The 14185-nt window shown below is 42.9% G+C and overlaps 1 protein-coding gene across 1 annotated transcript; it reads right to left on the reverse strand.

Annotated features, from left to right (window-relative positions):
- Positions 1 to 2799: 2799 nt before the first annotated feature.
- LOC110881480 lies at positions 2800 to 4937 on the reverse strand. The gene is made up of 4 exons (XM_022129737.1): positions 4707 to 4937; positions 4451 to 4637; positions 3714 to 4342; positions 2800 to 3567 (listed from the first exon to the last, which is right to left on the reverse strand). The coding sequence occupies exons 1-4, from the start codon at positions 4935 to 4937 to the stop codon at positions 2800 to 2802; spliced, it is 1815 nt and encodes a 604-aa protein (XP_021985429.1).
- Between the last annotated feature and the right edge of the window lie 9248 nt (positions 4938 to 14185).

Genomic DNA, 14185 nt, shown 5'->3' on the forward strand with positions numbered 1-14185 from the left:
AGTCTCATGTTAAACGTTTCTGGAAGCATGCAACTTACGATGAAGCAAACAAAGTGATTCATTCAGTTGTGAAGCAGCATAATGAGAAGAAGACAATTGTTGTTACTGAGGCGCTTGTTCGTGAAGTTTTGAATTTTCCGGATGATGCAAACTCGCCAACAATGTTTCCTGAAAGAATGGTCAAGGGATGTATGCTGAGAATGGGCTATGATGGAGCATTGAACAACGCAAACTACTTGAAGTCAAAGTTTTAAAAGCCTTACAAGTTTATCGTTCATTCAGTACTATAGGCTTTAAGCCATTGCAAGGGAGGATATGATGCAATGCGTGATTACCAGATGAATATGGTTACAGCATTGGTTCTGAACAAGAAATACAATTTTTCTCACATCGTATTTCACTACATGGCTGAAAACATCACAACAAAGAGTAGAACTTGGATTTATCCAAGATTTGTGCAAATGTTGATAGATCACGCTTATTCTGATATTGAAAGAGATGTAGACAATGATTTGTTGGTTTTATCTCACATGAGCAATGATTCTCTGAAGCAGCTAGCAAGATATCATCCGAATCATCCCGAGCCAACAAAAGTAGCTGAATTTTTTGCATTAATCAAAGATGTAAACTATGTTGATCCAGATCCAGTGAATCACCAAAACTGGAGGAATGAAGAGGAGATGAAAGAAGCTACTTTTGCTGATGAGTTAGGGGCTCTTGAAAAATTCAAAAGTGCACATAATGATTGGTTTGTGAAAGAACCGAGGAAGAGAAGCAAGAAAGTTACTCCCGAAGTGCAAAAGGAAGAGGGTTCATCGTCACAGCCCAAGAAACGCCAAAAGAAAGTTGCAAAGACTATGCTTATTGATGAGCCTGATGTGGAAGAGTCAGTTCCTGAAGCTGAAGTTGAAGAAGAACATGATGTTGAAGCTGAAGCTGAGACTGAAGCTGAAACTAATATTGAAATTGATGTTCGTTTATCGCCTAATTCTCAGAGTTTGCTAAAGAATTTAAAGGCATTGAATGCAAAGAAAGATAAAGCTGTTGTTGATGCTCAGAAAGAAAAAGTTGTTGAAGATATAGAAGGTGATGATGTGAACAAAAGCACTACGAGCTCCTCTAGTTCTTCGGAAGATGAAGTTGATGAAACAGAACGTTTAAGAAGAATTCAAGAAGAGATTACTAATGAGAAGCGGCTAAGAAAGAGAAAAAGACAGGAGAAGGATGATGATGATGTATATGTTCCATCTCCTGAACACGTATCTGAATCTCAATCAACTCCTTCAGGAGGAAGGAAGAAAGCTAGTGCAAGCAGGAGGATTGTTTCTCCAAAGATAAAGAAGGTTACTCAAAAGATCAAGAAGCCATTGAAGATCAAGTTATAGAAACCTTCCCAAGAACCAAGTAAACCACCATCACCACCACCTGAACCTATACCACATAAATCTCCAATACATTGACCACCACACCAATCACCTCCTAAACAACCAACACCGCCAAGACAACCTTCACCATTCCATCTCACACCACCTCATTCACCACAACAAATTCATACCATTACACCACCACAAGAAACAACCTTACTTACATCTTAACCAATCTTCCAAACACCACCACCCTCACAATCAATTATTCAAACCACACCTGGTTCTTCGGGGTACAGAGGTTTTCCACTCATTCCTCCGAACTTAAGTATGGGGCTGGATGAGATTGGAGACTTTGATTTTGCGAGTAATGTTCATTTGAAGAATGTGGAAAGTAAAGTTGATGCTGTGATGGATGAAAACAAAAGATTGGCAGTTGAGAACAAAAAGGTGGTTGATCATGAAAAGATTATCGAGATGCGAGTAAAGAAGTTAGAGTCTGAAAACAAGTCTTTCTTGAAGAAGATAGATACCGATCAGACAGAGATTGATTTCTTGAAGGTGAGAGTGGCAGAGTTAGAAGAAGAAAAGACTCACCGAGATGAACAGAACAAATATTTTGAATTAAAGAACAAAGAGCTTGAAGCTGCAAAAGTGTTGAAAGAACACGAATTCTATATGATGAACAAAGTGATAAAAAGTATGCTTGGGAAGTCAATAGAGCAAAGATTTGAAGAAATTCAAGTTGAAGTCAGGGCTAAACGTCAAGCTGAGATTGAAGCTCTAATGAAAGACAAAGGCAAGGGTGCTGCAGGCAGTGTTGCAGTAGCTCAAAGATCAATCGTTCCATTATTAGTTGTTGAAAATCTTGTTCCTATATTGTAGAATCGATATTGACGATCTAATGAGTTAATCAGAGTCAAAATACCACTGTTTATGTGGCGGAATCACACAAACAGTTTGAATCAAAGAGAATGGAGTAGAAATAGACAGAAAATCACTTTAAACACTGTTTCTCATTAATTGATCACTGAAAAATTTGGCAGCAGTTCGGTATACAACTTGACGAATCGGTACCTAATGAGAAACAGACCCACATATATATATATATATATATATATATATATATATATATATATATATATATATATATATATATATATTGGTTCTGATTTCGCTTGAAATGACATGCTGTCATTTCGATCGGAATCACAACTTCCTGATTTAGTTTGAAATGACAACATGTCATTTCAAGCGGAATCACTTCCTTAAATCATAACTTTTACATTCAGCCCCCTACACTATACATAACTGACATATTTGACCCCTAGACCCTATACAAGCATGACTATGACTAAGACGTAGGCTTTAGACATCGTGCACTAACAAACTCCACCTGGATATAGCCGGAGTCTTCAGTCTTGTCTTCGGGTCTTCAGAGTGACTTGAACCTTTCTTCTCTTTGTTTAGGCTTCTTTCTCAGTAAATTCCTCAGCCTATCGTTTTCTTTCGTCTTTTTCTTTTCTTCCTCAGCCTGCAACTTCATCCATTTCCCTTTGTATTCATCAAGTTTCTTCCTTTCTCGTTTAGCTTTCTTCTTTTCTTTCTCCTCAAGCGACCACCATTTAGAATTCCATTTACATTCAGAATTTATGCCTTTCTGAAAGCAAATAGTTGCAACTTTTTGAAACTGCATAGCTTGCTCCCTGTCTTCAGATTGGAAATGGATCTTGTTGATGAATAAACATTCAATATCCTTCGCTGAGCAGTTAACCAACCACATCGGGCCGTAGACAAAAATCTCACTAATCTCTTTCCCAGCTTTATATGTGATCACTGCTTCAGTAGAGATACAACTGTACATCCAGCCCATGAAACCTTTGTAGAACTCCTGTTCCATCTTGGGCACTGGAATGTTCTTCATCGTTTTCGGCTTTTTCACGTTCAGAATAGTCTCTTCAATCCCTGTCACTGGATCTACCCTTTGAACTCTCTTCTGGTAATGAGGCTTCCAGTGTTTGAAGTCTTTCAGAGCATCAAACTTTATTAGACCCCACATTGCAATATCATTCTTCCTGACAGGATACCCCAAGGTTCTTACTTTCGATAACTCATCCACATCCCACCATGGAAAGGACATAACATCATGCAATTTTTCAAAATATTGAACTCCACATTCTCTTCTAATTGCATAAGCATTAACCTGCAGTAGAAATCCCCAGCGTATGATATCCCCCAAAGAAATACTTATGTCTCTCTGATAATACTTCAACGGACGCTTGAATTTACGTTCATTGCTTTCCTTGAACCATTTCTTACGTTCTTCTTTCAGAAGATCCTTTGTAGTACCGTCAAAGTTCTTGTCTTTAAGAATCTCAACAACTTTCCTTCTAAGTTCATCCCGATCTCTTCACTAAAGAACTCCATCAGTGTTGGAAGTTCAGAAGTGTCTTCATTCAGAATATCTTCATCAGTACAGTCTTCAACCTCAACCCTGTCATACATATCAGCGTCTTCCACATACTTGTATTCATATTCAGGTTGAGGGTTGATGTCGAAAGCATTCAGCTCTTCCTCAAAATCAAACCTAAACTCATTTTCATTTACATGAGTTATCTTCAGAATTTCACTCAACGTGTAAGTATGCCTGAATTCACCTTCTTCAACATGAGGTTCTAAACGCAGAATCAACTTTTCAACTTGATCAACGTTTTGATCATCACCATGCTCCCCCTCTCCATCAGCTCCCTCTGTTTCTTCATTAGCATCATCTTTCATTAAGTCATCAACATTTTGTTCTTTGGAAGCTTCTGTAGTAGTTACACCTGTACCACCCTGATTATCATCGTCATTGTCATCACCAGAACCATGACTACTCGCAGAAAACACTTTTTCATCATCATCATCATCCTCTTCTTCATCACCCTCTTCATCGTCATCTTCTTCGCTATCATCTTCCTCATCATCAACAACAATATCTTAAAGTGATACATTTTCTTCAAAGATTGCTGATACGGAAGATATAGGAACAGTATTTTCAACAACTAATGATGGAACGATTGATCTTTCAGCTACTACAACACTGCCTGTAGCACCCTTGCCTTTGTCTTTCATTAGAGCTTCAATCTCAGCATGACGTTTAGCCCTGACTTCTTCAACTTGAATTTCTTCAAATCTTTGCTCTATTGACTTCCCAAGCATACTTTCTATCACTTTGTTCATCATATAGAATTTGTGCTCTTTCAACGCTTTTGCAGCTTCAAGCTCTTTGTTCTTTAATTCAAAATATTTGTTCTGTTCATCTCGGCGAGTCTTTTCTTCTTCTAACTACGCCACTCTCACCCTCAATAAATCAATCTCTGTCTGATCGGTATCTATCTTCTTCAACAAAGACTTGTTTTCAGACTCTAACTTCTTTACTCGCATCTCGAGAATCTTTTCACGATCAGCCACCTTTTTGTTCTCAACTGCCAATCTTTTGTTTTCATCCATCACAGGATCAACTTTACTTTCCACATTCTTCAAATGAACATTACTCGCAAAATCAAAGTCTCCAATCTCATCAAGCCCCATACTTAAGTTCGGAGGAACGGGTGGAAAACCTCTGTACCCTGAAGAACCAGGTGAGGTTTGAGTAATTGGTTGTGAGGGTGGTGGTGTTTGCAAGATTGGTTGAGATGTAAGTAAGGTTGTTTCTTGTGGTGGTGTAATGGTATGAATTTGTTATGGTGAATGAGGTGGTGTGAGATGGAATGGTGAAGGTTGTCTTGGTGGTGTTGGTTGTTTAGGAGGTGATTGGTGTGGTGGTGAATGTATAGGAGATTTATGTGGTATAGGTTCAAGTGGTGGTGATGGTGGTTTACGAGGTTCTTGGGAAGGTTTCTTTAACTTGATCTTCAATGGCTTCTTGATCTTTTGAGTAACCTTCTTTATCTTTAGAGAAACAATCCTCCTGCTTGCAGTAGCTTTCTTCCTTCCTCCTGAAGGAGTTGATTGAGATTCAGATACGTGTTCAGGAGATGGTGTCACACCCCCAAAAAAATCCACACGCGGAGTACCACCGCTTGGAGGCGTGACATGACCAGGATCAAGCCATCAATCATATCAAACATAGTGTATAGTAGTTGAAGTAATTCATAAAACCCAATTCAATACGATTGATGTTCAAACCAAACTTTGTTTAGGTAGCGGAAGCATGTAAGTAAAACCCAACATAAATAATATTGTATGAAATGTCATAAACGTTTAATAAGCATTCACGTTCCATACCCACAACGACCTGCTCCTCCTTGTGCAAGCTCCATAAGTACCTAAGGTCCTGCAAGGCATGCAGCAGAGAGTCAACAACTAGTTGAGCGAGTTCACAGTTAACAGTTCAGTAATAGTATAGTGTGAGTAGTAGTATGTTCGTTCGTTATGTCGTATATCGTATCAGTTTCCGTCGCGGCCTCCCAGGCAGGTATGCGAAGATATTAGGGGATGTTCTTCCCAAGTATTCTAGACTAGGTTTATTTATATCGCGGCCCCCCAGGCAGGTGTGCAAAGATTAGTAAATTTAGTTCGCGGCCTTCCTAAGGCAGGTATGCGAAGTCAGTCATAATATCGCGGCCAACCCTTGGCAGGTGTGCGAAGATCAGTTCAATAGGTGTTACTAGTCTAGTTGTATCTTGTCGTTAGGTTCTATCATCCGAGTATATACAATAAGTCATCCAATCCCATTCCCACCCGGGAACCCATGCCTTGGCTGTGTGAACTCACCTTGGTTTGCTCGGCAGATACACAAAAAGTTCGAGTAAGCTATAGGGTGATCAACCACGTCCTAACATGGTTATCATACAAGTCAGGTTCGTATTCGAATATAGCACATAGGTTCTACATGTATTGTGGCAAATATAATCATGGCATACACAAGTATTACATAGCAGTCCAATAGCAGACATGTAAACAAGTCCAAGTATCCGGCCCAAACAGTTGGGCTCGTAACAGTGCAAGGTCCAAACAGTGTGCATGTGTAGCTGGTCTCGAGTCGAGACTAGAGATCTCGAGTCGCAACAAAGGAGGTCTCGAGTTGTCATGGTCTGGTCGAGACTTCACGGTCTCGAGTCGCAATCGGACTCGCAAACGCTGGTCTCGAGTTGTGCTGTTTGTTTGCGAGTGTTGTAGTCTCCAGTCGAGACTAAGGGTTCTCGACTCGCAACCCGTGTCGAGACTAGCAGCTTGTAACAGTTACCTTATTATCAGCTCAATCAGTTCCGTAATATCAGCAAACAGATTAGGCAGTTTCGCAATTTAGATCAATCAATAAATCAACAGTTTCAAACTTAGTTACTATTCGATCAAACAAGGGTTTTATCCAGGAATCATGCATATTCATACTCGTTCATATCATTAATATCAAGGACAATCACAATCGGATCATACTCATACATGTAACAGCCGATTTTATTATTCATTCGGTTCTAAATGATGCAATCCTATCAATATGTATGTGAGCCGATTAACCTGAACACTAAGAAACATCATAGTCAATCATGCTAACAGAAATTCTAGATCATGCAATCCGATTAATAACAACATCATCACATAAAGCATGCTTATCACAACATCCATAAACATGAAATCGGTAAACACACACTAACCGGTTAGAGAAGGAATGATCCGAAACAAAACTTCGAGAGAGATGGGGTGTTCGGCTGCCTTGGTTCCGAGTCGAGAGAGAGAGAGAGAGAGAGAGAGTGTGTTCTAGGGTTTGTGTGTGTGCTAGGATGTTTTGCAAAAGTGTGAGATAGTTACCACATCTCAAAGTTTATGCGATTAGGGGATGGGCCGAACCCTCTCTTGGGCTGCCCCATGGTCTCGAGTCGGATGTGTGTGGCCCGAATGGGCTTGTGTAGTCGAGTGGGTCATGCAAGCATATAAACAAACATTCACAATTTCACACGAGGCACGTATAACATGTTATTCAAATAGAGTTCACATAATCACGTAACGTTACACAAAAGTAGTTTCGAAATACGAGTTGTCACATTATCCCCAACTTAAAAGAAATTTCGTCCCGAAATTTGGTACGCACTCACTGAGGAAGCTAGGTCAGTTGTATCGTTCACTGGTTTTCCTGGGGTGTCACATCCTCCCCCCGTTAATCTGGAATTTCGTCCCGAAATTCCGCAGTAGTAGCTTCAGCCTCAGTAGTGGTTGCATTGGTTCCGAATAACTGGGGATACTTTTCTGTCATCTGGTCTTCGCGTTCCCAGGTGTACTCTGGGCCACGTCGGGAGTTCCAACAAACTCGAACAAGAGGGATTCTCTTGTGTTTGAGGACCTTAACATCCCGGTCCGTGATTTCAACTGGTTCCTCGACGAAGTGCAACTGTTCGTCGATAGTGAGCTCTTTCAAAGGGATTACGAGGGTCTCATCTGACATGCATTTCTTCAGATTCAACACATGGAATACGTTGTGAACTGCCCCGAGTTCAGCTGGTAGGCTCAGTCTGTAGGCTACTTTGCCTATCCTTTCAGTGATTTCAAACGGCCCAACATACCGTGGATTGAGCTTGCCTCGTTTGCCAAAACGGACCACACCCTTCCAGGGTGAGACTTTAAGTAAAACCCGGTCCCCGACCTGAAATTCCAATGGCTTCCTACGCTTATCCGCGTAGGCTTTCTGACGGTCGCGTGCTGCCGCCATGCGTTGTCTTATCTGTGCAATCTTTTCCGTGGTGTCCACTATAAGTTCTGGACCCTTGATCTGACTATCCCCCACCTCTGCCCAACAGAGAGGTGACCGGCATTTACGCCCGTACAATGCCTCGAATGGAGCGGCTTGGATGCTGGTGTGATAGCTGTTATTATACGAGAACTCCACCAAAGGGAGATGCTTTTCCCAGCCGTTGCCGAAATCGATAACACATGCCCAAAGCATGTCTTCTAGAGTTTGTATCGTGCGTTCAGACTGTCCATCCGTCTAGGGGTGATATGCTGTGCTCATGTCCAGCTGTGAGCCAAAAGCTTTGTGCATTGCTTGCCATAGTTCTGAAGTGAATCGTGCATCGCGATCCGAAATAATAGAGGTGGGCACCCCGTGCCTTGAGACTACTTCCTTCAAGTATATGTCTGCTAGTGTGGAAAACTTGTCCGTTTCTTTGATTGCCAAGAAGTGAGCAGACTTGGTGAGTCGATCCACGATCACCCAAATAGTATCGTTACCACGCTGAGATCTAGGCAGGCCTGTAAAAAAATACATGGAAATTTCCTCCCATTTCCACTGTGGTATCTTTGGTTGCTGAAGTAAGCCTGCTGGTTTCTGATATTCTGCCTTGACTCTTGCACAGGTTAAGCATTTGCCGACATAAGTGGCAATGTGGGCCTTCATGCTAGGCCACCAATAAGTAGTTTTAATGTCGTGGTACATTTTATCCGACCCTGGATGTACCGAGTAGCGAGACTTGTGAGCTTCATCCATCACAAGTTCGCGTAAACCGCCATAAAGTGGGACCCAAATACGCCCCGTTACATAGTAGGCGCCGTCTCCCTTCTGTTCTAATCGTTGCCTTGAGCCGCGTAGGGCTTCAGCCTTTACGTTTTCTGGTTTCAATGCTTCTACCTGAGCATCTCGTATCTGTGTAGGAAGACTAGACTTAATCGTAAGCTGTAGCGCTCGCACGCGCTTAGGTAGGGTGTCCTTTCGACTGAGGGCATCAGCCACAACACTGGCTTTGCCTGGATGGTACTTGATAGCGCATTCGTAATCGTTCAGCAGTTCAACCCATCGTCGTTGACGCATGTTCAAATCCTTTTGCTTAAGGATATGCTCGAGACTCCTGTGATCGGTGTAAATAGTGCACTTGGTACCGTACAGGTAGTGTCGCCATATCTTAAGCTCAAAAACAACAGCTCCCAGCTCTAAATCGTGCGTCGTGTAGTTCCGTTCGTGAACCTTAAGTTGGCGCGAAGCGTAAGCAATGACCTTGTCGCGCTGCATTAATACACATCCAAGACCCTGGATGGATGCATCACAGTAAACCACGAAGTCGTCTGTGCCCTCTGGCAATGAGAGAATAGGTGCACTGCAAAGTCTATCCTTTAAGTGTTGGAAAGCAGTTTCCTGAGTGTTGCCCCAACGGTAGGTGACACCCTTCTGTGTCAGTAGTGTAAGCGGCTGTGCAATCTTTGAGAAATCCTTGATGAACCGTCTGTAGTATCCCGCCAAACCCAAGAATTGGCGTATTTCCGTTGGTGTACGCGGTGCAGGCCAGTTTCTGATCGAATCTACCTTGGATGGATCAACATGGATCCCATCCTTATTTACTACGTGGCCTAGAAAGTGGACTTCACGAAGCCAGAAGTCACATTTTGAAAACTTGGCGTACATTTGTTCCTTTCGTAGAAGTTCCAAGATAAGTCGTAGATGCTGCTCGTGTTCCTCCTGACTCTTGGAGTAGATCAGGATGTCGTCGATGAATACAATCACAAACTTGTCTAAGTAGGGTTGCACACCCTGTTCATAAGATCCATAAATACGGCAGGCGCGTTCGTTAACCCGAATGGCATGACAAGAAACTCGTAGTGACCGTAGCGAGTTCTAAATGCTGTCTTGGAGACGTCCTCCTCGCGGACTCTCAGCTGATGATAACCTGACCTCAAATCTATCTTGGAGTAGTAGCACGACCCTTGCAACTGGTCAAATAAGTCGTCTATGCGCGGAAGAGGGTAACGGTTCTTCACCGTCACCTTGTTGAGTTCTCGGTAGTCAATGCACATCCTGAAGGTATTGTCCTTCTTTTTCACGAATAACACTGGAGCTCCCCAAGGCGATGAGCTTGGACGAATAAAACCCTTTTCCAAGAGCTCTTGTAGCTGCTTTGACAGTTCTTCCAGTTCGGTTGGAGCTAAACGATACGGTGCTCGAGCTATAGGTGCTGCTCCTGGAGCGAGCTCGATTTGAAATTCGACCTGACGATGAGGCGGTAGACCTGGTAAATCTTCAGGAAACACCTGAGGAAAATCGCGTACTACTGGAATATCCTCCAACTTCTTTTCCTTCGTTGATGTATCAGTAACGAGTGCGAAAATAGCGGTGTGACCCTTCCGCAAACATTTCTGAGCCTTCAGGAAAGAGATGATGCCAACCACAGCACCACTCTTGTCGCCTTGAACTTCGAGAGGTTCCTGACCAGAACGGGGAATACGGATGATCTTCTCGCTGCACAAGATCTCTGCCTGATGTTGGGATAACCAATCCATACCTATAACAATATCGAAGCTTCCCAAGACTATGGGAATAAGGTCGATGGAGAAAGCTTGACCGGCTAAGACAATCTTACAACCCCTGACTACTTGCGTGGCTTCTAGACTCTTACCATTAGCTAATTCTACTACATGTTTGGTGGTTAAGAGTGTTGGTGCACGTTTTAGCAATTTACTGACTTTTAGCGATATGTAACTTGTATCAGCACCCGAATCAAACAAAACAGTAACATAAATATCGTCGAGAAGAAACTTACCCATAACCACATTGGGATCATTCCTTGCGTCACCCTGACCCAGCACGAAAGCACGACCCCTAGCTTCGTTGCCGTTGTTGTTGTTTCCCCCGTTGTTGTTGTTTCCGTTGCCCTGGTTATTGTTGTTGTTGCGATTCTGGTTTTGGTTCAATTGAGGGCAATCACGTTTGTAGTGGCCTTCAGCCCCACACTGGAAACATCCCCGGTTTCCACGCTGTGACTGCTGATGCTGGTTCTGTGGAGCTGGCGGTGGGAGTTGCTGGTTCTGATTTGCTGGTCGCGCACTTCTACAATCCTTGGCCTCATGACCCATCTTGAGGCATCTTTGACAACGCTCCCTGCGACATCTTCCACTGTGGTGTTTGTTGCACCTACTACACCATGGGTGAATTCCCCGATATCCGCCCTGTCCCTGACTGCCTGATGATTGTTGATTCGGACTCTGGTAGTCATTTGTCTTGCGCTGCTGTGCTTGAGACTGAACAGAAACTGATCCTTTGCTGGAATCCCCATCCCATTTTCTCTTGTTGTCACTGGGAGTAGCAGAAGTAGTGACAGCAGTAGTGGTAGCACTGATGCGTTTGGGCAGCTTGTTCTGTTCCACCGCCTGATCCGTAAGGCGATGAGCAAGACGCTGAATGTCTTGGATGTTGTCGAGGTTTGCCGATGTAACATGGCTCTGAATCTCTGAGGCTAGACCCTTGAGGTACAATTCGATACGCTTGATTGGAGGGTCCACCATGGTTGGACACAAGATGGCCAGTTCATTCGACCGTTTCGTATAAGCTTCAATTTCTGACCCCGTCATTTTTAGATGGTAAAACTCATCTTCCAACTTGTGGATGTCATCCCGCGTACAGTATTCTCGTTTGATCAGTTCTTTAAAATCGTTCCAAGGTGTGGCGTTAGCAGCTGCCAACCCTAGAATCTGTACTTGCGCGTTCCACCAAGTTAGCGCTATTCCTTCGAGAGTGCCAGTGGCGTACTTCACCCTGCGAGCCTCAGGGCATTCACACATCTCGAACACTGACTCGAGCTTCTCAAACCAATGGAGTAGTCCCACTGCTCCTTCTGTGCCACTGAACGTACTTGGACGACAGTCCATGAAGTTCTTGAAAGTGCAGACTGGTTGCGGTGCGTGTTGACCTCCTGCTTGTGTGGCTGCAAATGCCGCAGCAACTTTTTCGTTAATGAGAGCCGTCAACTGAGCTTGAGTCATGGTAATTCGTCCAGACATGATCTTCATTGTAAAAGTAGCATAAGTGAGAATGGTTCGCGAGTAGTGCGATGACAGAAGAGTGTAAGCACATAGGTATTCTCATGCAATAGGGTCATGTGTATCTAGGCATACTACGAGCAAAGTTCTATATAGTTCTAGCATGTAGGCAATAAACATAAACCATATTACCTAGGATGTCGAGTCTTGCACGTGGAGCGAAGCGTCATTGTGGATCGTTGAGAGCACTGTTCTGGTTATAGTCTGGTTTTAATAAAAACGTTTTCCCCATATTAAAACCTAGTTCTCTATAACCAATGGCTCTGATACCAATCTGTCACACCCCCAAAAAAATCCACACGCGGAGTACCACCGCTTGAGGCGAGACATGACCAGGATCAAGCCATTAATCATATCAAACATAGTGTATAGTAGTTGAAGTAATTCATAAAACCCAATTCAATACGATTGATGTTCAAACCAAACTTTGTTTAGGTAGCGGAAGCATGTAAGTAAAACCCAACACAAATAATAATGTATGAAATGTCATAAACGTTTAATAAGCATTCATGTTCCATACCCACAACGACCTGCTCCTCCTTGTGCAAGCTCCATAAGTACCTAAGGTCCTGCAAGGCATGCAGCAGAGAGTCAACAACTAGTTGAGCGAGTTCACAGTTAACAGTTCAGTAATAGTATAGTGTGAGTAGTAGTATGTTCGTTCGTTATGTCGTATATCGTATCAGTTTCCATCGCGGCCTCCCAGGCAGGTATGCGAAGATATTAGGGGATGTTCTTCCCAAGTATTCTACACTAGGTTTATTTGTATCGCGGCCCCCCAGGCAGGTGTGCGAAGATTAGTAAATTTAGTTCGCGGCCTTCCTAAGGCAGGTATGCGAAGTCAGTCATAATATCGCGGCCAACCCTTGGCAGGTGTGCGAAGATCAGTTCAATAGGTGTTACTAGTCTAGTCGTATCTTGTCGTTAGGTTCTATCATCCGAGTATATACAATAAGTCATCCAATCCCATTCCCACCCGGGAACCCATGCCTTGGCTGTGTGAACTCACCTTGGTTTGCTCGGCAGATACACAGAAAGTTCGAGTAAGCTATAGGGTGATCAACCACGTCCTAACATGGTTATCATACAAGTCAGGTTCGTATTCGAATATAGCACATAGGTTCTACACGTATTGTGGCAAATATAATCATGGCATACACAAGTATTACATAGCAGTCCAATAGCAGACACGTAAACAAGTCTAAGTATCCGGCCCAAACAGTTGGGCTCGTAACAGTGCAAGGTCCAAACAGTGTGCATGTGTAGCTGGTCTCGAGTCGAGACTAGAGATCTCGAGTCGCAACAAAGGAGGTCTCGAGTTGTCATGGTCTGGTCGAGACTTCACGGTCTCGAGTCGCAATCGGACTCGCAAACGCTGGTCTCGAGTTGTGATGTTTGTGTGCGAGTGTTGTGGTCTCGAGTCGAGACTAAGGGTTCTCGACTCGCAACCCGTGTCGAGACTAGCAGCTTGTAACAGTTACCTTATTATCAGCTCAATCAGTTCCGTAATATCAGCAAACAGATTAGGCAGTTTCGCAATTTAGATCAATCAACAAATCAACAGTTTCAAACTTAGTTAATATTCGATCAAACAAGGGTTTTATCCAGGAATCATGCATATTCATACTCGTTCATATCATTAATATCAAGGACAATCACAATCGGATCATACTCATACATGTAACAGCCGATTTTATTATTCATTCGGTTCTATATGATGCAATCCTATCAATATGTATGTGAGCCGATTAACCTGAACACTAAGAAACATCATAGTCAATCATGCTAACAGAAATTCTAGATCATGCAATCCGATTAATAACAACATCATCACATAAAGCATGCTTATCACAACATCCATAAACATGAAATCGGTAAACACACACTAACCGGTTAGAGAAGGAATGATCCGAAACAAAACTTCGAGAGAGATGGGGTGTTCGGCTGCCTTGGTTCCGAGTCGAGAGAGAGAGAGAGTGTGTGTTCTAGGGTTTGTGTGTGTGCTAGGATGTTTTGCAAAAGTGTGAGATAGTTACCACATC

The sequence above is a fragment of the Helianthus annuus genome, chromosome 1 (assembly GCF_002127325.2).
Source record: "Helianthus annuus cultivar XRQ/B chromosome 1, HanXRQr2.0-SUNRISE, whole genome shotgun sequence".
Taxonomy (NCBI): domain Eukaryota; kingdom Viridiplantae; phylum Streptophyta; class Magnoliopsida; order Asterales; family Asteraceae; genus Helianthus; species Helianthus annuus.